The 25368-nt window shown below is 39.1% G+C and overlaps 2 protein-coding genes across 3 annotated transcripts in view; one reads left to right on the top strand and one right to left on the bottom strand.

Annotated features, from left to right (window-relative positions):
* MED12L (mediator complex subunit 12L) overlaps positions 1 to 25368 on the bottom strand; it is a 335742-nt gene that overhangs the window by 139450 nt on the left and 170924 nt on the right. The window lies entirely within an intron of this gene.
* GPR87 (G protein-coupled receptor 87) lies at positions 2649 to 21202 on the top strand. Its single transcript, XM_043492583.1, has 2 exons — positions 2649 to 2658; positions 20047 to 21202. The coding sequence occupies exons 1-2, from the start codon at positions 2649 to 2651 to the stop codon at positions 21081 to 21083; spliced, it is 1047 nt and encodes a 348-aa protein (XP_043348518.1). The 3' UTR covers positions 21084 to 21202.

The following is a 25368-nucleotide window of genomic DNA, read 5'->3' on the forward strand; positions in this document are numbered from 1 at the left end:
GCAGTCAAAACTCAGGTTTCAGAATTACATTAGAACACACATCAGCTTTGGCCTCTGAAACACAGAGAACTAAGAAGTTTTGCTGAACACCACTTTAGAAAGCATGAGGAACCATGCCTATATTGTAAGTTTGGTTCATTCCACCAATTTTCTGTTAAAAACACTATAAATACATCACACATGTATTATCCAGGTGGTAAATGTGTATTAAAAATAAACCTAACATTTGTATTTTCAAACATGACAATAAAAAGATGTAGTATGAAGCAACAACATAATTATTCTAAAAAAGTTGTTCAAGACTTATGAAATATAAGAATTACTCTATAATCACTAGAATAATATACAGACACAAGCACATTGAATCTTTAAATAATCTGAATAATGAAGTTATACAGCTGGTTTTCAGCTGCTCTTTTCATCAAAGTTTTACATTTCTTTCACATCACTTTCATGACTAACCCCATGGTATTCCCTTTAGATGTTGACTAGCCTTGACAAGCTTCAGCTTGAGAACTGGCACACACAGTTGGATTAAAAAAAGCATGTAGGATCTTATTTCTAACCTTTTCATTCTATTATCCCTTTTAGTTATTTATACCATGACCACCACAGCTGTAATTAATCACTATTAAAAAAAATCCATCTATTGTATTTTGGGGTACCAATAACTAAACCCTTGGACCTTTCTAACAAGTCTTAAAACAATATCAAATAAATGTAGCTTAATTTTTCATTTAATTGTGTGTATGTATGTATGCATATCTGCATGTGCATGCACATCCCACATTTTATAGGCAAGTTATGCCCTAAAGGAAGAATTGATAAGGGCCTGAGTGCATTATAGAAAAACTTCACAAATTTGTACTAATGAGGATAATCCATTAGTAAGGCTTGCAGACTAGTGAGTGTCTACAACAATGCCAGCAGGGACCTTCTACCCTGCATGGACTTGGGGAAAGCACTACAAAACCTACCAGGAATTATCTTAGCACTTGATAACACTTCAGAACGAAACTACTGCAACTGCAGTTGGTTACAGTAGCTGAAGCATTGGTGATCAAAGTGTAACTAGCCAGCTGAAATGAACAACCTGGTTACTGGGACCAGCTTGCAATTTCTGATAAAAGAACAAAAGGTAATATACAGAAGTGTATGTTTCCACTGGCTCACTTTGTATGACTTCCATTCCCTTCAGCAATAGATAACACCAAGAAATTCCTGAAATCGGGAAGCACATGTTATTTCTGTGGGGAAATGCAGAAGCAGGTAGCATTACCTACCTTTGACCAGAACCGGATAAAAGCACAAATGCATGGATGGATGGCATTCACAACTCAGACTCTGGTGCGGGCTTTTCTTTTTTATTTTTTTTATTTTAAACAGGCAGCAGGATGGAACAGTTCACCAGTACAGGGATAGAGGCTCCCCGTTAAGTAGGTGGTTAGACACATCTGGTATTAGCACCATGTTTCCAAGCAGGAGGTCTGTTTAAAACAATAAAGTGAGGAAGAGGAGGACTGCCTCCCATCTCTTGCATGGCTGGGTAGGAATAAGTTCACTATCACAGACTTTTGAGGAAGAGAAGGACAATATATATGTATAAGACAGAGGAAAACCCATAGGTGCTCTGATATGCTCCAGAAGCAGTTTTGGCCTAGTGGTCATTGCAGGGAAGTTCTAATAAAGGCCAGAGTTTTTTCAAAGACTTGGTAGAGCCATGCAGAGACTGGAGAATGGGCAATTAACCACCTTCTTCTTCTCCTGGTTTAAAATAAAGTTACCTTTCCCCAACTTTCTCAACAAACAGCAGCCATTAACCTCACTCTTTATTTAAACAAAGACATATACAAATCTGCCTTTCTACGTACCTGGAACCCTTAACTGTAGAGATGCAAGAGGCACAGGTAAAACTGAGATCCTCAAAAGAATGGTCTTGTAGTAATTAATATGAAGTGAATGGAAAGTTTAGTTTCCTTAGTCAAAATCTGTACATTACATTTTCATTCTATACATCATTTAGAACAGAAGATCTGATCAAAGGACATTAAAAATATCTAAATATAGACAGCGTAAAAAAAAATTAACAGGTAACATTATGGTCATGACCAACAGAAGATAGATTGACATATGTCCAGCACAAAATTTTTTAAGCATCACATTAAATTCATATTTTCTCTACTAACAAAGTAGTATTAACTGAAACATATAGGCATGATTACATCGTTACTGTAAAACATGCTTTTAGACTCTTCACATCTCCCTAACTTGAATGCTTCTGGCTTTAAAGACACTAACCCACTGCTCCAGGTGAATCACTGTCTGCTTCTTTAGCTAGTATTACTCCAGACTCAGGAAGTTTGCAGATCTTACCTCCACACTGGCATGTGAGTCACTCCCAGTAATGAGAAAGCCAGTTGCTTCAGTTGTTCCTGACGGGGAATTTTGACTCTCTGATCAGGTGTCACAAAAAGCAATCAGAAGGTGGCAGAATCACATTAAGTGAAAAAAGTTTAACATCCAGAAATAATTTCTATTACTACGTTTTTGGAAGATATACTTTTATGCCTGATTTAAGTTTCAAGATGCATTTTTGAGGAGCCTAGTGCATTCTCAAGACACAGCAAAGAGACAAACAGAGTGCAATAATGGTGACAGGTAAGTGATTTTTTAGTGCTGTCAAAAGGGTCAGATAAGGTGTTCATTACATGTTTAAAAATATAAATACTACCTTGTTTTTAACCATTCTAAAGTAAGTAGAAAATGGGCGTTAAAATGTCACTGGTTAAAAGTGCTTAGAATCATAAATTAGACATCACGTTAATGTAAAGCATTGAAGTTGTGCCCAGTAATGACATTTTACTAATCTTCAATCCATTCAAAATGCTATGAAAACACATTGTATTTTCTATACCCAAAAGTTAAAAAGAATAATATTTTTTCCATTTGTTTCCCTTACAATATTTATGTAAAGGCAGGAGCTCAAAGTCTCACTGAAGTGCTGTTTCTTAAAGGCAGAGTAACTGATATTGAAAATAAATGCCATAAATTTCCAAATTAGTTAGAAAAGGTTTATGTTCAACTCTTTTTGCCTCTTTCAAAAGGGAAAAATATATTTGGACTTCTGTTAATTATATTACAAAGAATAAGGGTTCCCTTCCTTCATAATCTTCTGAAATCATGTTAAAACTTGTTAGGTTTAAGAGTCACTTGGAAGAACCACATAGCTGTTAAAAACTTAGCAACTGTATGAGCTGTACTTCTGATAAGTCTCTAAGTTCAGGAGGCAAAATATATTTACCAAACTGTGACACTTCCAAAAAAAACCTATATCGCTTAATGATTATTCTACCCTTGAATGACTATTCTCAGGTACCAAGGACTCAAAAGTAACTGAGACTATAATTTCTATATTGTTAAAAATTAAAGTGTGTTGTGTACTGTGTCAAATGTACTATAGTAGTCTAACTTCTTCCTGCTTTACATGTTTCTTTTTGTTAGGAAAAGGGGTTTTGTTTTTAAATCAAGTGGTATTTAGAGGTTTTTCAGCTTGCTTTAGAACAATGTCTACTTGGATTCTTACTATAAATGGTCATCAAACGACATACAGTCAATATTCACAAGAAATTACATCAGTCTGATCATATGGAAACCCAGGCCAGCATCTCTCTGAAATTAGGATTCAAATCAAGTGTTTCCTGGCATCATTTTACCCTGTCAGTGAGAAATCAGTCGCCTCACAAAAGCCTTCAATTCATTTTTTTTATTTACTTGTAAATTAGATTTCCTACCACTCCTCTCATTTCTAACTCTGATGCCAGGGATAGTGCCCTAGGTGGTTTAGGAGAAGAGGAGACTGATCTGTTTGAGAGGGGACACTTGTCCCATGTGGACTGGTTCCTATAAGGAGTAAGAGGGGATAAAAGGCTAGAGGAATCTGCAAGTGGAGGAAATGGGATGGTGGGAGGAGGAACAGAGGTTGGATCGTGTGAATGGGTTTTAGAAACAGAAGGCAACTTTTTGTCATAGAGGTGTGGTAAAAAACGAATTGATAGATTGTCACAGGTGTTGCACTTCCTGCACCTCCCATGGCCTTTTTTGTCTCCCTTCCTTCTCCTCTTCTTTTTCCAGTTTCCTTTCACATTACAACTTTGCAGTATCATTCCTAGTCCCCCACTCCCTAACTGCAACCATTCATGCACTAGCACGCAATCAAGTCTGAGCTGTTCCAAGTGCCAGAGGTCCTCAGGCACTTTGGAACAGCCTAGACTGCATTGCTACTACATGAGCAACTGAATTGAAAAGTTATTCAGAAGACAATGCAACACTGAGCCCTGCATTCCTTTAAACTGCACAGGGAGCAAAGACCAGCAGAAGGCATCAGAATGGAGGAGCAGGCATGTCAGATGTGTTTAATTTGAGATTTTTTGTTCTAAATACAAGCATCTGGTCATATTACCCACAGAGAAGGGCAAGTGGACTCTATAGCTCCCCAAAAAATGCCTTAGTAAAACTACCCGATTAACTGGAATGGAGGCATTTCCTTCCTCTCATTGGACATCCCAAGGTCTTTTAATCTCTTTTTGTGAAGAGAGCTCCCTGTTAAGTAATGTATACATTTAAATTTATTTGGCTGACCAAAATAAACAGTAGGTGAAATCAGCCAGGAGAGCAGTAATGGAGACTGTAGTGTCAAATTTATGATCTAACAATGTGTGCTACGTTAATTTAATATTGTAAAATATTTTATATTGAAGAAGTGTTGCTAATGATGTTTCCATACCACCACAAAGAAAGGATGTGAAGTGCCTCTCTAGAGTCCTCCATGTCATCTTCAAACACCTTGTTTCCTCAGAAGGCAACTGGGTTAAATGGAATAGAAGTCCAAGTGCTGATAGTGAAGACAGAGACTCCTATATTTTAGTTGTCAAGAGCTCTCCATCATAAAATATGCTTGCAACCTTTTCTTAAGATACTCTAGCCCCTCCTCCCCGCTCCCCACATTGTTGACAACAGGCCTTTGAAGTACAACAAGGGCAAACCTTCTGAGTTACAGAAGTATATTTTCTTTGTCCCATGAAATTCCATTCATATTTGGTTGCAATATAAACTATTTCAAATCTCCAGAATTTGCTTTTCCCTTTTTAAATAAAATCTTAGGAAACAGTATACAAAAAACTATTTCATAGTAAATTTAAGTTGTAAAGTCAAGCACTTGAAAGTTAGAAAATGTCAGTGTTAAGGTTGCCATGAAATGTCAACTCATCCCCCTTGTACACATGCATTATAATATAATTTTTAATTACATGATCATATACTATTTTTTCCACAGGATCCCTACCAAATTCAGTGCACAGGATGGATGCACAAGGAGCCAAAATTACAGTTGCCCGTGCAACCATAAATCTAGTATTTCCTAACTTTCAAGTGCTCAGTTCTCCAACCTAAATAATGATTTAAGCTATTTTGTACATTATTATTATTATTTTAGAATAACTTTGGAAGATAATCACTTAAATGCAATACAGATGATGTGTCTTTTAAAGAAGTATCTGCCTGATGAGAGCGAGGTTGCTTGATAGGAGATTGCTCCTGGCTAAGGAGCAGCATGGAGGAGGACGTGAAGAGAGCATGGTTAAGAGAGAGGCTTGGTCAAAGTGAAAAGGATGAAATGACCATACAGAGATTTATGCAAAGTGAAGGTGTAAAGAGCCTTGCCGGGAAGAACTAGAAATTTGTACTTGATGCAGAGGGCAAGGGGAAGCTAATAAAAAGAATTCAAATGGCCAAATTACATGGTCCAATCACCAAAAGCGGTAAGTTATTCTTTTAGTCATGTTTAGGATAGATCAAAGGCAGCAAGGTTTGAGGAGGAAGATGTCCAAGGCCATGGTCAAGAATTTTAGCAGACAAGATGGAGAGGAAAGGGTGGATTTAAAACTTGTATGATTTGGCAACAGACTAGATATAGGGAGAGAAGACAAGAGAGAGGAACAAAGAGGATCAAGCCTGGGTAATGGGGAGGATAATGAAATAACAGTGATGAAGAAGAAAGGGAGAGAGGAAAGGATTGGGGCAGGAAGGGGATGGCAAAAGGAGTTCAACTTTAGCCATTAAATTGGTGGCAGAACATCCAAAAGCCGCCAGAAAGAAAAGCAGGTGTAAAACTGAACAAAGGGAGAGGTCAGAGGTGATGAAGTTTATTTGGGAATCAGCTGTATAAAGGTGATTGTTGAAGCCATGAGAAAAGCTGGGGTTACCCAAACATAAGGATGAAAGGAGGGGTTCCAAGACAAGAAAACAATGTGTTACTAATGTGATGGAGCCCGGGATAAAACCCTAAGACAGACAGACACCCTATCAAAAGGGGTCTTTTCCTTCCCCCTTTGAATACACATCAAAGCTATGGTGAAGGTGCTAAATGAGAGAGAGGTTATGATGAAGGAGAAGAAAAGGATGAGAGAGGAAGCAAGGCAGGAGGAGGGTTCAAGGAGACAAGTTAATCAGTTAGAAATGAATGGTTAAAGAGTTCTAGGAGCCAGAGGCCAAGATTTTACTCAGAAAAACAAAAGACTGATATATCACATTTGTTGAGAAGGTCAAGTACATTAAAAGTATGAAAGTTGCATCCTTTATGACAGAGATTCTCAACATGGGTTCTAAGTAGACACTTTGTGAGGCTGCAGCAGCACCTCCATATACCCGTAGAAGTGACTACAGACAGGAAGAGATGAGAGGGTATTACCCAGCTTTTCTTCTCTGTGCTCAAGCCACCACAGGAATGAAAGCATATCCATGACCTAGTAGGAGGCTGATAGATTCAGGAAAAATGGGCCATCACAAAGTCTGCCACCATTCAATGGTACTCCTCTGTCCTTCACAGGAAAAGCCATCTGTCAATTACATAATGGAAAAGCAGGTCATGCCTGCGGGTGGCCCTCTTGAATCCATTTCTTATAGCAAACAAAGCCTAAGAGAGATGTGTTTAGCATTGCATCTCTTGTAGTTTTGCCCTTTTTTGTATATAATATCCTCTGCTTGACCATGAAATATGGACATGTCATAACCAGCATATCAAAGCACTGAAAATATTTCATCAACATCACTGTCAAGCTGTTACGCATATTCCAGGAGAAGGATAAAATCACCAAAAAGTATTCCGTCAGTGGTTATAAAAACGCTTTGTGGGACTACATACAGCTTCTGAACAGAATATAATGTGCTCCTGAAAGAAAATATTTAGTCAACTTCTAATGAGCAATAGATCAAGAGGAAAGAGAAAGAGAAAAAGAAAAAGATATCCTGAAAAAACTCATTAATTGAGCCCCAGCAGAAATCAATAGGTAAGAAACTACAGCAGCAAACAAACCAATATGGAAAGTCAAAGTTAACATCTGAATTAGAACATTTTGAAGAATATTAGTCAACAACGAGAGAAGAGAGCAGAAAGAGGAGTTGAGGAAAGAGGATTTGAAAACACATGTAACTAGCAAACGTTACTCCATTCCCCCAACTGACCTGCAGAAAGGCCTGTAAATCAAGAAGTGGTGCCTTCCGCCATCTAGGAGTTCAAATAAACTCTTACTAAATCACTGATATTACACAAAGAAAAAACTCAAATTTCACAGGAGTAAATTTCAAGTTTGAAAGAAACGATGGCTTAGTGATGGCAGAGGTGTTATGAACATAGCTTTAAAATAAAATTGGTTCCACTAAACATAAAATTTAATCTGGGAAAATAATCATACACCCTGAGGACATATACCTTTGTACATGCATGTTGCTGGATATACCTCCAGGCATGCTGAACTCAGTACTAGGTTGAAAGAAAAAAAAAATCATTCATGTAAAATAGCACAATTCTTTTGTCTGCCTATGTAAAACACTATACTATGCAAGTTCTGGCAGTATTAACAGTAAAGATGAGAATTTGATGTACAGTATTTTATCCAAGCTTTCTGAAGCTGTTATGCAGATTTTACACTTAGTAACACTGGACTTATTTTACATTTCTACATAGAACTTACCTAAAACATTCTCTGTGCCTGGTTCCAGCACTGCTTCCTTCAAATCAGTACACTCAAAATAAAAAAGCTACTAAGTAATAAAAATATACCTTTCAAAAGCCTCTATCCTCATGTCACTTTCAGGGACATAGGTGTCTTGATTCTAAACCCTTTTTAGACCAGCCCCTGGGAAAGCTCCATCTCCCATGCATACGAGCTTTACCCTTTTTTGCCTCCTACAACTTCCTGGTCTATAACAGTACCTATTGCCAGCTCTGAAATTAAACTTGCATACAGTATTATCTTTTTCTTGCTCTGCAGTAAGTCTTATTCATGCCGTTTTCCATAATGGGCTTGAGCAGTGTTATGTAGAAAGAGCCAAATTTTACTCAGTTATGAGTGTAAATCTAGAGTCAACGAAGTTGCTCTGAATTTAAACCAGCATAGATGAGCGCACAATGTGACGCTAAGAGCAGGTCTAACAAGAACAGGTTGTCAGCATAGCTTTGTTGGTGAGATTTTTTGTTGACATAGCTAAGCCAGTAAAAGTCACAGTGTCAATGCAATTATATTGGTATAAAAGAGTGCTCACTTCTTATAGCTTATTTCACTCAGGGGACCTGGAATAAATTAAGCCAGCAAAAGTACAGTTTTGCCAGTATAAGGTATGTCCACAGTAGAAGCACTTTGCCAGGATAGCTCAGTAGTTTGAGCATTAGCCTTCTAAACCCAGGGTTGAGAGTTCAATCCTTGATGGGGCCATTTAAGGATCTGGGCCAAAAATTGGGGATTGGTCCTGCTTTGAGCAGGGGGTTGGACTAGATGGCCTCCTGAGGTCCCTTCCAAGCCTGATATTCTATGATTCTATTATATTAATCCAGTCTATGTATGCTGTGATACTGCACTCATCACTGTAGTATCTGAGTGCCTTACAATAGTGCATTAAGCAATGCTGAACATCTCTTGCATTTGGTCTCTCATTCCATGCCCAAGAGAAGAAACACACACACAGTGGAACGCCTTGGTTTGGTAGGGTATTTTGGGGTAGAGCTCATTTTTTGTTAAATATACATGTCGCTATGTATTTAAGTTAGAGAAAGCAGGTCAAAGAAATGAACCTTGCAGTTGGAGTGAAAAGTGAGATTTATGATGGTCCTTAGTTCTTGTGGAATAATGTTCCTGAATCTTGGACTAGCCTCTGGTAAAGCTCCGTCTCCCATGCATACGAGCTTTACCCTTATTGTTGAGCTCCATTGTGCCAGAGAAGCATAGTTGTTGATCTTGATCTTCATTTATCACTCAATCAGAGAGCAGTAGAACTTCCTCACAAACTGGCCTCATCACAGAACAGCTTTCCTGACTCTCTTCAACCTCAACAGTCACCTCTTCTCACTGGCTATGAGTTTCTAACACTAGGAAATATTGAGTCATGATTTGATGGCTCAGGGCACAGATAACTAACACCACCTATGGAAGTCTCAGCAAAAGCACCAAGTATTGTACAGACAGGTACATTGAACTGTTTTCCAGGTCTGAGTTGAGGCACATTGCTGTGCTACCAGGAGAAGCTCACAGTGTAGCTTGTCCAGGCTGCATTGTTTCCTACATAAAAAGACTTTCATCTTTGGGACTGTCCATCTAGCATCTTTCTCAATCACAAACTTCACTTTTATAAACAAAACCCTCCACAAATCCTTCCCCATGAATCTCTTAGTTTTCCAGGTGCAAACATTTGCCCTGAAACTTAGGCATTCAACTTTTCTTGACCTCTTAACAAATGATAGCTACAAACATTACCTGGTAACATGTCATACAACGTGTATGCTATACTTAACTTGTATTTGAATGGAGTAATTGAATTTTTTACTGTAATTTCTACAGCTCTCAAAAGTGTGCTAATCTCTTAACAATAAAAATACAAAGGCATGGTCTCTGATGATCCATTTTGTATATTAGTAAAAGTTAGCTAGTAAAAGTAACAAACAGTAGCAATTAGGGGTGAGGAAGTGCAAGGATTACAGAAATAAGGTCATATGGTTACTCAGTTATGTCGCATGAACATCCAAAGAGTCCGATTAAAGATTGTTTTTCTTTTGTTTGTTCCCCTTAAATGACAAATTAAGATTTCTTATAGACAACCTGGAACAAATGTATTATGAAGGACCTGAGCAGCGGAGGAGTGGGTAGATTGGCCTGATTCATGGATTGGATAGGCCATTCCAAGCACAAGGGGCAGCATAGAGAAAGACACAAGGATGGGATGGGAAGAAGGAAATAAAGGAAACATTGGGGCTTACTCCAGTGGTGGAGTGGGACAAGGGTGCTTGTAAAAGTAATGTGCACAAAAATATTGTATTACATTGCAACCTAAACTGTATTCTTTTAAAATTAGCTTGTAAAGAATTGGTTCTGTTAGGTAACAAAATGAACACGCATACAGCCAACCAATGATAAATTTAATATTCTCTTTTTTCCACTGTTTAAACACTTAATTCATCTATTAGCCAATGTGAATGGCGATGACTGGAGTAACTGGCAAAAGCAATATATCAAAGTTATACTGTAATACACAAGTTTCACATTTTAAAAAATGTTAAACAGATATTAGACTTATGACCTAATATATGCAATATTGTCCAGGGAAAACAAAAGTTGTAAAATAAAATAGAAAAGTAGTGAATTAAAGATCAGGAAAAGAGCAATGAGATTTACAGATGCAGATTCCTCACCTCATTCCTCATCTCAAAAAAGATATACAGGCATTAGAAAATGTTCAGAGACGAGCAACTAAAATGATTAGGGGTTTGGAACAGGTCTCATATGAGGAGAGATTAAAGAGGCTAGGAATTTTCAGCTTGGAAAAGAGGAGACTAAGGGGGGGGATATGATAGAGGTCTATAAAATCATGAGTGGTGTGGAGAAAGTGAATAAGGAAAAGTTGTTTACTTGTTCCCATAATATAAGAACTAGAGGCCACCAAATGAAATTAATGGGCAGCAGGTTTAAATAAAAGGAAGTTCTTCGCACAGCACACAGTCATCCTGTGGAACTCCTTGCCTGAGGAGGTTGTGAAGGCCAGGACTATAACAGGGTTTAAAAGAGAGCTAGATAAATTCATGGAGGTTAAGTCCATTAATGGATATTAGCCAAGATGCGTAAGGAATGGTGTCCTTAGCCTCTGTTTGTCAGAGGGCGGAGATGGATGGCAGGAGAGAGATCACTTGATTATTACTTGTTAGGTTCGCTCCCTTTGGGGCACCTGGCATTGGCCACTGTGGATAGACAGGATACTGGTCAGGATTGACCTTTGGTCTGACCCAGTATGGCTATTCTTATGTTCCCCCCCACACACACACATATTTTCTAAAACTCTTCCCTGCGCAACATTTCCAAAACAGGTCAGGGAACTCAAAGCTGTAGTAATTATTGACTCATCCTATATCTCTCTGTATAATGTCTTGTAACCTATTATTTAAAAATTCTCGTATGAGGTTATATCAATCATGCACATAGACTAGTTTATCAACATTGGTAGTAAAAGATTGCATCATCTATGCAACAATATGTTTTTAACATTTACTGCAACTGCCAACCTTTTATTTTTACTGACACTAAACACACACACACACACACACACACACCCAACCAACCAACCAACCAACCAGAGACAAACCACAAAAAATGCTAAAAATTGTGAATTAAGGTCCAGCTGAATAAAGGTGCAGGTTCTACTGAACCCTTAGAGTCACAGCTGAATAGGCATGAAGGACCTATGGAATAGCAGGATTTTTACTATAGATGTACAGATATGTAGAAGATGGAGGTATGACACACTTGCATGGAATGAAATTGGGCTAGAGAAAAAAAGACTTTCACTCAAGCTGAGGTAACTGGCAATAAATAACTAAGAAGGTGGAGACCAACCTCATCCAGCACAGAAATACCATTTATATGAAAGGAAAAGGGTCTGTTTCAAGAGTGGACAAAGTCAGTCACCAACTAAATGAGACCTTGTAGCATTCCATCAAGATCTGCCTCCTTTTTTATATAGAGAGGAGAGGAAGGAGGAGACTTTTCATTTCCAAATCTAAGGGTGAAACAATATGTGGAAGATCATGAATTCTCCTGGGAATATTATGTTTCTTCTCACACCATGAGCAGGATGACATTTCCTGTGATATGGGCTGCTTTAAAGTAAAGAAGTCCAGAAGTATACTAGGGTAAGAACAGCCATACTGGGTCAGACCAAAGGTCCATCTAGCCCAGCATCCTGTCTTCTGACAGTGGCCAATGTCAGGTTCCCCAGAGGGAATGAACAGAACAGGTAATAACCAAGTGATCCATCCCCTGTCGCCAATTCCCAGCTTCTGGCAATCAGAGGCTAGGGACACCATTCCTGCCCATCCTGGCTAATAGCCATGGATAGACCTAGCCTCCATAAACTTATCTAGTACTTTTTTGAATCCTGTTATAGTCTTGGCCTTAGCAACATCCTCTGGCAAAGAGTTCCACAGGTTGATGGTGTGTTGACTGATGAAATACTTCCTTTTGTTTTAAACCTGCTGCCTATTAATTTCATTTGGTGATCCCTAGTTCTCAAAGATAAGCTTACAGTTCTCATTCATCAACCCAACCCTCCTACTGAGATACCTCATTACACATAAGTTGTCTCTCCTGACTAACTTGTTGACCTGATAGAATTTCACAGAAGGCAAAGATGCCTTCTCTTCAGAACATCTATATGGAGCCTTAACTCTAAGCAGAATAAGTTCCTCACAACTGTACTACCTCAAAACATGTGCTTCCCTAACTAGACGGATAATCATTACCCAAAAACTCCATTAAATTGATAAGGTGTTTGTGAAAGGCATGATCTTTTTGATATGCTTCTGTACAGCTCCTAGCTCAATGAGATCTTGACTGGAGCCTCTAGGTGCCATCACAATAGAAATAATCATAGTGAAGCTCATCAGATAGAGGAGTTCCCTTTAACAGATTGAAGCCCTGGAGTTCCCAGAAGACAGCGTTTTATCAGAGAGGTGGGTGAAACAATCAAGACTTGCACTTCTGTGAAGTGTTTGTTGTTGTTGATTTTGTTGTTATTGCTTCCTGTCCATATTTTGGTACTTCCTATAACTGTTTTAAAATCAAAAAGACATTTAGACAAAAGGAATAAGAAAAAGTTTTAAACAGGAGAGAGGTATTTATTGATTCTCTGAGGTTTGTTCCTGGCTGACTTGTAGGAGGAGCAATTATAGGGTCCAGAACCAGAAAAAAGCCCAAGTTATTATTTCAAGAGAGGGTACAGTAAGGCCTGAGCAGCTACTTTCTCTGACAAATAGTGCTACAGGACTTGGAATTCCCTGGCTGACTTCACTATCGCCATGTTCTATGCAGCTGGAAAGCTCTCCTTGAGGACAGTATTACAGAGAACCCCTCATAGGATTGATGTTCTGGGAAAGAATTAATAAACTCTCTTTGGAATTCACTTATAAAAACCCAAGTCTGAACAGATGTAAGAGTTGGGATGCTGTCATTTTTGTCACCTGAAAAGAATTATCCCCACACTAGCCATTTGTGGGGATAGGCCATGACTGCAACCCTGTTTCCAGAGGTGACTTGCTACCACTGCTATGAAATCAGGAAGTCAATGAGAGGCCAAAGGAGAGTGAGAGACACTGGAGATGTAGGTTGCTGAGGGAGCGCAAGAGGAATTGTTGGTGCTAGGGAGTCATCAGTAGATGCAGATAAGCATGTTGGAGACCTATGGGTTGTAAATAACTCCCAGGAATGATAGGAATAGTGGTTGACCAGGTAGAATCCATTATGATAGAAGTTATTTAGGATTTCCTGCAAGTGTGAGACTGTGATCTTTGTATCTTAAAGATGATCCCCTTGCCCCTTTGAACATGGTAATCCCCTATTCTCCTTGGTTTATAAAAAGACAAATATCCATTTGTTATGTTGAACTAAAGCCACTAGGCAGAACCTTCCTACGTGGTAAGCATATAGAGTTATTGCTTGCTGCTAGTTCCTTAAGGAATTAGTCAAGGAATCCCCCTCAGAGAAGTGTCCATCAGACAAGGAAAGAGACAAATTTGTCTTTAACCGAGAGATTCCTTTCAAACCAAAATTGTATCCAGAGTGCCTACCACACTACAGTTGTATCATTGTAGACCTGATATCCAGCGAGTTTGACCCTTGAGAGACTTCCTATGCTGTTACGCTATTAGGTCCTAGCAAAGTAAAGTGCCTTTGGGGCACCATGAAAAAGGGTTTACATGAATTAACAGAAGTTCAGAAGAAAGGTGGCTAGACAATACCACTGAGAATTTATAAAATATAATACGGTTCACCATACTTCAATCCCAGTGTCTGGTGGACCATGGATGATGTAGCTAGATTTATACGATTACAATTGATAGTGATATAAGCCAGCAACGTTTTTTCCTATGCCTGAGTGATATCAAGTTGTCATCTACATTCCCCATCTCTTTTCATTTAATGTCCCAAAATGGACCTCAATACCAGATACTGAGAAACAAAATTAAAATAAAGTTTTAAAAGTTTGGACTGGAGTTTCATTTGTACTTAAAACGTAGCAGTAGGGAAAAAAGTGACATGCTTTATTACCATGTAGTGGCATCTTAAAATATGTTAATTGTCAGTCCCTGATAAAGGGGTGACAAGTTTGTAAAACTTAGTTCAACACTGTTTTGGCCTCCAACATACGTTTCAATTTTGGTGGGTTTAATTGATTCTGTGCTTTGGAGTTCCTTTCAACTTCTGAGAAGCAGAGCCATTAAAGGTGTCACTGTTTAGCGCTGAGAAATGGTCTGCCTCGCTGTGTTTTTTCCTAACAATCCTACACAAAAAAGCTTGGAGAGCCAGAAGTGGAGAATCTATTACAATTACTTCCTATAACAAACACATCAGCAATTAAAAAGTTATTTTATAAATCAACAGGGGAGAAAATTTCTGATAATTAAACTTTGATACACATTATGTTCAGCATCAAAGCAATATAATATTGCCATTGTAGTGTCTCACTCTTCCATTCAGAGTCCCTTCAGGCCCGATTTCTTGCTACCTCTTCAAGCTGACCTCCCAACAGGCTACACAATAGAAACACACCATACACACATACATACACACAAGAAAGTGAGCAAAAAATATTAAAATTTCCAACAAAAAAAGATAAAACACACACCACACTCCATATATTAAGTCGAGAGCAAATGATATCTCAGACATATATATAATAAAAACACCATGGATGTACACTGTAGCTGTGTAATAAATTTTTTAATTTTGAAAAATAAGTTATTGCACTTAACATAAATTTTTCTTAATATTTTTCTTCATAGCACAAGATATAGTCACTATTTTACTCGGCTACATTCTCTTATACCTTGCCATTTATCCGTAGAGGGCATATAAAGGTTTAATATGTCAAGACAGAAAGCCGTGGTTTTTAACCTTTACTGCAGCCTGCACTCCTTTGGTTCTCAAAATATGTTCTCGCACCGCTTATCAAAAATCGTTGAAGTAGGTCAGTTCTTTAAACCTAGATATATTTGTTTGTATATTACAGTAATCGTTAAAAAATGTATAATGTTGATAAATACATAGGTTTGATGAAACAAAGTAGTTTACTTACGTGCCTGTGCTTAATTTGTGTTTTCGATGATTTACCTTCTAAAAAAATCTGGCATGTCTCGCACCCCCAGAAAGGGCATCTTGCACCCCCAGGAGGTGCATGTACCCCAAGTTAAGACCCACTACATTAGAGGATCCAGTGACAAGAGCAACAGCCCAAACTGGCCACCAGGAATTCCAAAACTGAGAACAAACTTAAGCATGTGTTCATCCAACAAGGGATGAGCATAAAGCCAAGGTTCTTCATCAAGGCAGAAGCTGTCCTTTGCAAGGGAAGCTCATAAGGAAGGAAAACAATTGTTGAAGTAGCAACCAAGGGCATTTCAGGACAACAGACTGAGCAAAGTGAGGCAGTTATGTTTTAATATGAGCATATGTCTGTACCCCAATCTATGCTGATGTTCAATACTTTAAAAGATGCTTAGGTGTAGTGAGGGAACACAGGAGTAAAGAATTAGGGAATACTTAAGTGGAAGAATAGAACCGCCGTTCAGACAACCAGCTGTCTGTGTTCTCTGATCAGTTTTGTTTCTGAAATTCTGGAAGATGCTGCTGTTGCACAAAAAACTTCTGCTTTTTTTAATTATTTTTTTTTCCTATATTTTTCAGAAGTTAAAGCTGGTACAGCCCAGGCTGAGTCCAAGGCCCATGAACCCTGTGTCTCCTGAAAAGTATTTCAGTTGAAAATCAACAGCAACAAAAATAATGGGGTTCAACTTGTCATATGGAAAAATATCAGGTAAATTTGAAAGAATTCTCGAAAGTTGGAGTTACCTGAGAAACGTTTATAGTGTTCCCTATTTGGAAATAGTTACTATCAAGAGCAGTATTTTTAAAAAATAAGTCCTTTAAAAAAAGACTATCAAAATATTATCAGACATTTCCTCAATGGATTTCCAATCTGATTTAATACACCACAGAAGTTCAAGGTAGAGGCAATTTTAAGCAATATCATTTGCCATTATTTTTTAAAAGAAATATTTAGATAAATTATTAACAATTACAGAATTGATGTTAGATGTCTGATCACAAATATTTATATGCAAAACATTAAAATCCACTATTATAATTTTGTGCTTTGTGAATTTAAGTAAATTGAGTTTCATATTTAGCAATGTAATAAGGGCCAAACAGAATTCTCACTTTCCAATTCTGGGTGAATAAATCATTTTAAATAAAAGACAATTTTCTGCTATGACAAAGAGCCAAAAGATAACCTAAAATTAAGATCAAGTGCACTCCCAGTGTACTGGTAAGTGTAACAGATAAATTCTGATTATACTGCACTTGCACAGGTTGTGTCAACCAAATCTTTACACACCTACATAAGCCATGATATCCGCACTGTAAAACATAGGACCTAATCGTGGGAGATGCTGAGCACTCAGCTCTCCTTGGACTCAAAGTGAGCTAAGGTCAATCAGTAACTTAACGTGACCTGGTCCATAATTATTAATTTTAATAGATTGATATAAATATTCCTCTGTACAGTTAGAGTCCACCTTAATTAATTTGCTAAGTGCTCCAAAAAAGTCTATTAGATTTGCCACTTTTCCTTATGGTCCATTGGCCATTCATTTATGTTCTCACTCAGAATACTGTACAATCTATTCATTATTCTCACAAAAAAAGTATTTTAGGTCATAAATGTACAGTACTGTCCCTACAAATACTTAATTTTCCTTCCACCTTCTAACTGAAAAGCAGCATTACAATTCTTTAAAATGTCCTGTTGCTGGTCAAAATAATAGGCACAGATAGGTGAAGAGACTGCACTTTGCCACTTCATCTATGCATGGCCTCAGGCACTTAACCCATCTTGACTCAATTCTAGTTCTGCTCAGAGCAGATGCAGGTAAGCAACAGAAGTGGCATAAAGCCACTCTATTCAAACACTGGCAAGCGGCTGCTTTGACCTCCAGAGGGCTGCTTTGGCACGTATCTGATTGTCTATGGCCCTATGGACTATTCCAGCAGCTAGGAACAGCCAGAGCAGAGAGATGGTCTGACTTATTTTTTTATGAGGATGCCGGTCCTGGTGTGCCCACTGTGCTACACTTATAGACTTTACTCCTTTTACAAAAGAAGAATTTCCTGGTGATTGACTCCACTGCATTTATGGCCTCTGAGCCAGTGAGCACAATAAAGAATTGCACCCTCTGTATCTCAATCTCTTTCCATCAGTTAAATGGAAATAATAATGCCCCTAATCAGTCTGACAGGAGTACTGTTTTGATTAACAAATGCTAGTACAGTATTTTGGAGATTTAAAGTGCTATACAGAAGTGTTTCATTAGAATATAATAGCAAAAATAGGTCACAATTTCATTAAACAAAACACCACATCTGTATCTGCAGGCAAAGAGTCCTTGCAGCTGAGAACAAACCTGTTAGCTGGGTGATTCCACCCAAATATCTTGTTTACTTACCTAGTAGATCACAAGGCCTTTTATATGGGTGCCAAGCCATCATTCAACCCACAAATTCTACAGCCTTGCACATCTAATGTAAATCTTGTGCCAACAGAAACCACCCATTCTCACACTGTCCTAGCTGAGCCCTGCAAGACACGGGTGCAGCACGGAAGAGATTGGCTCTCCTGTGCAACTGAAGTACCCAGTAGGATCATGCAATTTCAGTGTATTATTCTATTCAGGCTTAAATCCTAGCACATTACTATTCAGGCAGAGACTATCATCTCTCTTCCAAGTGACTCTACACAAAGCATGTTCTACTCAAAGCACAGAAAGATATTTTCAACCTGAAAGATAGCACACAGTTTATTCCCCATTTCATGCCTCAGTGTACTCAGTTACCCCACAAAAAATTAATTGAAGAGACAAATAAACTCACCTTAGTAGGAATTTTGAGCTGGGAACATATCTTTAAGTGTAAGAGTACACTGTGGTTTAGTAACTACCACCATAGATTTCTTAGCTACAAATGCCAATGCAAAGTTATTTTAAAAAAAGTTTCATACGCATGTGTACATCCTGCTTCGTTTTTACTTTACAGCAGAATTTAACAAAGTGATTGCAAATGCACATTTTCTTCAGATATTATCCTAAGAGTAACAGAAGTTCAATCACTATACTTCTTATATGAGAACTCTCCCGAGATTTTTGATAATAGGGCAATGAAGGAAGTTTTCCTAAGCTATCACAAAAAACATTTGCCGTAGTAGCTCAGCTGCAAGAGATGAAAGCTTGAAGTATCAGGAAAGTTGTCTTGAGAAATTCCTCCATGCATTTAGTTTATACAAAATAGATTTGTTTAAACCATGATGCTTTCAGTGCATTTCATTTGGCCTGCTATTAAAAATAAATAAAAGTAGTACACCAATAAGAAGCAAAATGGGAGCACTTGACAGGGAAGAGAGACACTCCCCCCTCCCATTCCAATTTCAGTACCTCACACCGGTATCCTCAGTGGCCCAGGCAAATCTCTTAGGACTCGATCCTACAAGCCCTTGCAGGATGCAAAGAAGAAAAATCATGGACAGTACAGGAGGGCTGGAACTAGAGGTCCTGGGGGTGCAGCAGCACTCCCTGGCTTGAAGTGGTTTCCATCATATACAGTTTTGTTCAATGGCTTTTAGCACTCCACTATAAAAATTGTTCCAATGCCATTGTGACAGTACGACCCATGCTTGTGTGGCAGGTGTGCCAGCCTCAACTGCTCAGTGCATAGAAATACATATCACACCTCCATATGGCCAGGGCTGTAGCATCAAGCCCTCTACCATGCTTGAAAAAGCAGTAGTGTAACAGCCATTTTCTTGATAAAATGGATAGCCTGGCTAGAAGCTGATCTTTCAGAGCTACACCTGCCCCCAACCTCAGAAGACAGTGAGGCATACTGTGCCAAGCTCAGCAGACCTTCTTCTGAGCAGCTTCCTTAACCTTTCTGCCTCTGTTTCTTAACCAGTAAATGTAGGATTATTATTGGGGATGTGTGGGATCCCTACCTCATAATGCGATAACTGAGATGTAGCAATTTTTGTAACATGCTTTAAAGACTGAAGTAAGTACTATAGTTACCAATCAAAGGAGAAAGTCAAAATGTATGATCAGTTTTAGCCACATGCATAGGTTTTTTCTATCAATTAAATTTCAGAACTATATGTTCCAGCAGCATGGAACAACCAATGCCTACAGTATTCTGATTTATTGTGCCTAACAAGTGCTATATGCTTTTATTTTAAAATATATAATAAAGGATATTGTATTAAAGAAGTTCAGGTTTTCTAAACTGGTTAATCTGAGAATCGTTTGGGCTCAGCCGAAGACGACAACATGACAAGCCTTGGAGAACAGCTGCTACAATCATTTGTAGAACTGTCAAAACACACTTACATTATTTCTTTCCATCATTCCTATAGATTATCATCTGGGCCAAGACGACATTATTTCAACTAATTCCACTACAGGTCTACTTGGGAATGCCACACAAAATGAATTTACAACCATTGTTTTGCCAGTGCTTTACCTCATCATATTCCTGGCAAGCATCTTACTGAACGGTCTAGCGGTATGGATTTTCTTCCACATCAGAAACAAAACAAGTTTTATCTTTTACCTCAAAAACATTGTGGTTGCAGACCTCCTAATGACACTGACATTTCCATTTAAAATAATTCAAGACTCAAGACTGGGACCATTGCACTTCAACTTTTTTCTATGCAGATATTCCACAGTTTTGTTTTATGCAAACATGTATACTACAATTGTGTTTCTTGGACTCATTAGCATTGACCGGTATCTGAAAGTGGTAAAGCCATTTGGGGATTCCAGAATGTACAGTATTACTTTCACCAAGATTTTGTCTGCATGTGTTTGGGTTGTTATGGCTTTTCTAGCCTTACCAAATTTGATTCTTACCAATGAATATCCAACAAAGAAAAATATAGATGACTGCATAAAACTTAAAACTCCCTTGGGAGTAAAATGGCATGAAGCAGTCATTTATATCAATACCTGTATGTTTGTATCAGTACTTATAGTACTAATAGGTTGCTACATTGCTATATCCAGGTACATATACAAATCAAGCAAGCAATTTATTAGCTCATCAAGCAGAAAACGAAAACACAACCAAAGCATAAGAGTTGTTGTGGCTGTCTTTTTCACATGCTTTCTCCCATATCATTTGTGTAGAATACCCTTTACTTTTAGCCACATAGATAAACTTTTAGATGATTCAGCACATAAAATTCTGTACTACTGCAAGGAAATGACACTTTTCCTGTCTGCATGTAATGTATGTCTGGATCCAATCATCTACTTTTTCATGTGTAGATCATTTTCACGAAGGCTGTTCAAGAAATCAAATATCCGAACCAGGAGTGAAAGCATCAGGTCACTTCAAAGCGTCAGAAGATCAGAAGTACGCATATATCATGAATACACGGATGTGTGAGGTTATCCTCACAGAAACTTTTGTTCATTTGCAATAATATATTTGTAAAGCATGTAAATAATAAAATCTCTTTTGATTATGTGTGCACTTGATATACATTTAGCCAAACAAAATCTGAATAAGCATATTAATTTAGTAACGACCAGCTGTTTACTTCTTATTCACTTCAACCTTCTAATAGCTATCCTTAATTTAAAAAAAAAAAATTACACTAAAAGACCACGATAGCAGACTCTCAAATATTCACCAGGTAGAAGATTTTTAGGCCACAGAAAGCAGCAGCAACCAAATGCATCCAATGAAGTGAGCTGTAGCTCACAAAAGCTTATGCTCTAATAAATTTGTTAGTCTCTAAGGTGCCACAAGTACTCCTTTTCTTTTTTAATAACTTCAGCTCAGAAGTAATAACTTCAGCTCAGTGCTAAGAACGTTAGTTATGAGCGCAAGGGGTATAGGACTAATTTTGAATGGATGAGAGGCTCAGCTACAGATTTTGCTTACTATAAAAGTTGACGTTACACAGCACCATCTAGTGGAGACATCTTTTTCTATTTTCAAAAAAAAAAAAAAAAAAAAAAAAAGGAGTACTTGTGGCACCTTAGAGACTAACAAATTTATTAGAGCATAAGCTTTCATGAGCTACAGCTCACTTCATCGGATGCATTTAGTGGGAAAAGCAGAGGAGAGATTTACACACACACACACACACACACACACACACACACACACACACAGAGAACATGAAACAATGGGTTTATCATACACACTGTAAGGAGAGTGATCACTTAAGATAAGCCATCACCAGCAGCAGGGGGGAGAAAGAAGGAAAACCTTTCATGGTGACAAGCAAGGTAAACTAATTCCAGCAGCTAACAAGAATATCAGAGGAACAGTGGGGGGTGGGGTGGGAGGGAGAAATACCATGGGGAAATAGTTTTACTTTGTGTAATGACTCATCCATTCCCAGTCTCTATTCAAGCCTAAGTTAATTGTATCCAGTTTGCAAATTAATTCCAATTCAGCAGTCTCTCGTTGGAGTCTGTTTTTGAAGCTTTTTTGTTGAAGTATAGCCACTCTTAGGTCTGTGATCGAGTGACCAGAGAGATTGAAGTGTTCTCCAACTGGTTTTTGAATGTTATAATTCTTGACATCTGATTTGTGTCCATTCATTCTTTTACGTAGAGACTGTCCAGTTTGGCCAATGTACATGGCAGAGGGGCATTGCTGGCACATGATGGCATATATCATATTGGTAGATGCGCAGGGGAACGAGCCTCTGATAGTGTGGCTGATGTGATTAGGCCCTATGATGGTATCCCCTGAATAGATATGTGGACAGAGTTGGCAACGGGCTTTGTTGCAAGGATAGGTTCCTGGGTTAGTGGTTCTGTTGTGTGGTGTGTGGTTGCTGGTGAGTATTTGCTTCAGATTGGGGGGCTGTCTGTAAGCAAGGACTGGTCTGTCTCCCAAGATCTGTGAGAGTGATGGGTCGTCCTTCAGGATAGGTTGTAGATCCTTGATGATGCGTTGGAGAGGTTTTAGTTGGGGGCTGAAGGTGATGGCTAGTGGCGTTCTGTTGTTTTCTTTGTTGGGCCTGTCCTGTAGTAGGTGACTTCTGGGTACTCTTCTGGCTCTGTCAATCTGTTTCTTCACTTCAGCAGGTGGGTACTGTAGTTGTAGGAATGCATGATAGAGATCTTGTAGGTGTTTGTCTCTGTCTGATGGACATCATACCGAAAGGACTGAAGGTAAAAAATCCATTACAATCTACATACCACACAGACTATGCTGACAGCTTGTGCCACACACTCTCAAAGAAACTGCGGAACCACCTGATCAACATCCATCAACAGCAAACAGGGAAAGATTAAGAATGAGCTCTCAAAACTGGATACTCTCATAAAGAACCAACCTTCCACACAAACTTCCTCATGGCTGGACTTTACAAAAACTAGACAAGCCATTTACAAAACACAGTTTGCTTCTCTACAAAAGAAAAAGGACACTAAGCTATCTAAACTACTATATGCCACAAGGGGCCACAACAATGGTTCCCGTAACCCACCCAGCAATATTGTTAATCTATCCAACTATACTCTTAGCCCAGCAGAACAATCTGTCCTATCTCGGGGCCTCTCCTTTTGCCCCTCCACCCCCACGAACATGATACAGTTCTGTGGTGACCTAGAATCCTATTTTCGACGTCTCAGACTCAAGGAATATTTCCAACACACCTCTGACCAACATATTAACCCACAGAGACCTTCCTGCCAACACTACAAAAAGAAGGATTCTGGATGGACTCCTCCTGAAGGTCGAAACAGCAGCCTGGATTTCTACATAGACTGCTTCCGCCGACGTATATGAGCTGAAATTGTGGAAAAGCAGCATCGCTTACCCCATAACCTCAGCCATGCAGAACACAGTGCCATCCACAGCCTCAGAAACAACTCTGACATCATAATCAAAAAGGCTGACAAAGGAGGTGCTGTCGTCATCATGAATAGGTCGGAGTATGAACAAGAGGCTACTAGGCAGCTCTCCAACACCACTTTCTACAAGCCATTACCCTCTGATCCCACTGAGAGTTACCAAAAGAAACTACAGCATTTGCTCAAGAAACTCCCTGAAAAAGCACAAGAACAAATCCGCACAGACACACCCCTAGGGCCCCGACCTGGGGTATTCTATCTGCTACCCAAGATCCATAAACCTGAAAATCCTGGACGCCCCATCATCTCAGGCATTGGCACCCTGACAGCAGGATTGTCTGGCTATGTAGACTCCCTCCTCAGGCCCTTCGTTACCAGCACTCCCAGCTATCTTCGAGACACCACTGACTTCCTGAGGAAACTACAGTCCATTGGTGATCTTCCTAAAAACACCATCCTAGCCACTATGGATGTAGAAGCCCTCTACACCAACATTCCACACAAAGATGGACTACAAGCCGTCAGGAACAGCATCCCCGATACTGTCACGGCTAACCTGGTGGCTGAACTTTGTGACTTTGTCCTGATCCATAACTATTTCACGTTTGGTGACAATGTATACCTTCAAATCAGCGGCACTGCGATGGGTACCCGCATGGCCCCACAGTATGCCAACATTTTTATGGCTGACTTAGAACAACGCTTCCTCAGCTCTCGTCCCCTAATGCCCCTACTCTATTTGCGCTATATTGATGACATCTTCATCATCTGGACCCATGGAAAAGAAGCTCTTGAGGAATTCCACCATGATTTCAACCATTTCCATCCCACCATCAACCTCAGCCTGGACCAGTCCACACGAGAGATCCACTTCCTGGACACTATGGTGCTAATAAGCGATGGTCACATAAACACCACCCTATATCGGAAACCTACTGACCACTATTCCTACCTACATGCCTCTAGCTTTCATCCAGATCATACCACTCGATCCATTGTCTACAGCCAAGCGCTACGATATAACCACATTTGCTCCAACCCCTCAGACAGAGACAAACACCTACAAGATCTCTATCATGCATTCCTACAACTACAATACCCACCTGCTGAAGTGAAGAAACAGATTGACAGAGCCAGAAGAGTACCCAGAAGTCACCTACTACAGGACAGGCCCAACAAAGAAAACAACAGAACGCCACTAGCCATCACCTTCAGCCCCCAACTAAAACCTCTCCAACGCATCATCAAGGATCTACAACCTATCCTGAAGGACGACCCATCACTCTCACAGATCTTGGGAGACAGACCAGTCCTTGCTTACAGACAGCCCCCCAATCTGAAGCAAATACTCACCAGCAACCACACACCACACAACAGAACCACTAACCCAGGAACCTATCCTTGCAACAAAGCCCGTTGCCAACTCTGTCCACATATCTATTCAGGGGATACCATCATAGGGCCTAATCACATCAGCCACACTATCAGAGGCTCGTTCCCCTGCGCATCTACCAATGTGATATATGCCATCATGTGCCAGCAATGCCCCTCTGCCATGTACATTGGCCAAACTGGACAGTCTCTACGTAAAAGAATGAATGGACACAAATCAGACGTCAAGAATTATAACATTCAAAAACCAGTTGGAGAACACTTCAATCTCTCTGGTCACTCGATCACAGACCTAAGAGTGGCTATACTTCAACAAAAAAGCTTCAAAAACAGACTCCAACGAGAGACTGCTGAATTGGAATTAATTTACAAACTGGATACAATTAACTTAGGCTTGAATAGAGACTGGGAATGAATGAGTCATTACACAAAGATGATGTTTCTCCCTCCCACCCCACCCC

The sequence above is a fragment of the Dermochelys coriacea genome, chromosome 9, assembly GCF_009764565.3.
Source record: "Dermochelys coriacea isolate rDerCor1 chromosome 9, rDerCor1.pri.v4, whole genome shotgun sequence".
Classification (NCBI taxonomy): domain Eukaryota; kingdom Metazoa; phylum Chordata; order Testudines; family Dermochelyidae; genus Dermochelys; species Dermochelys coriacea.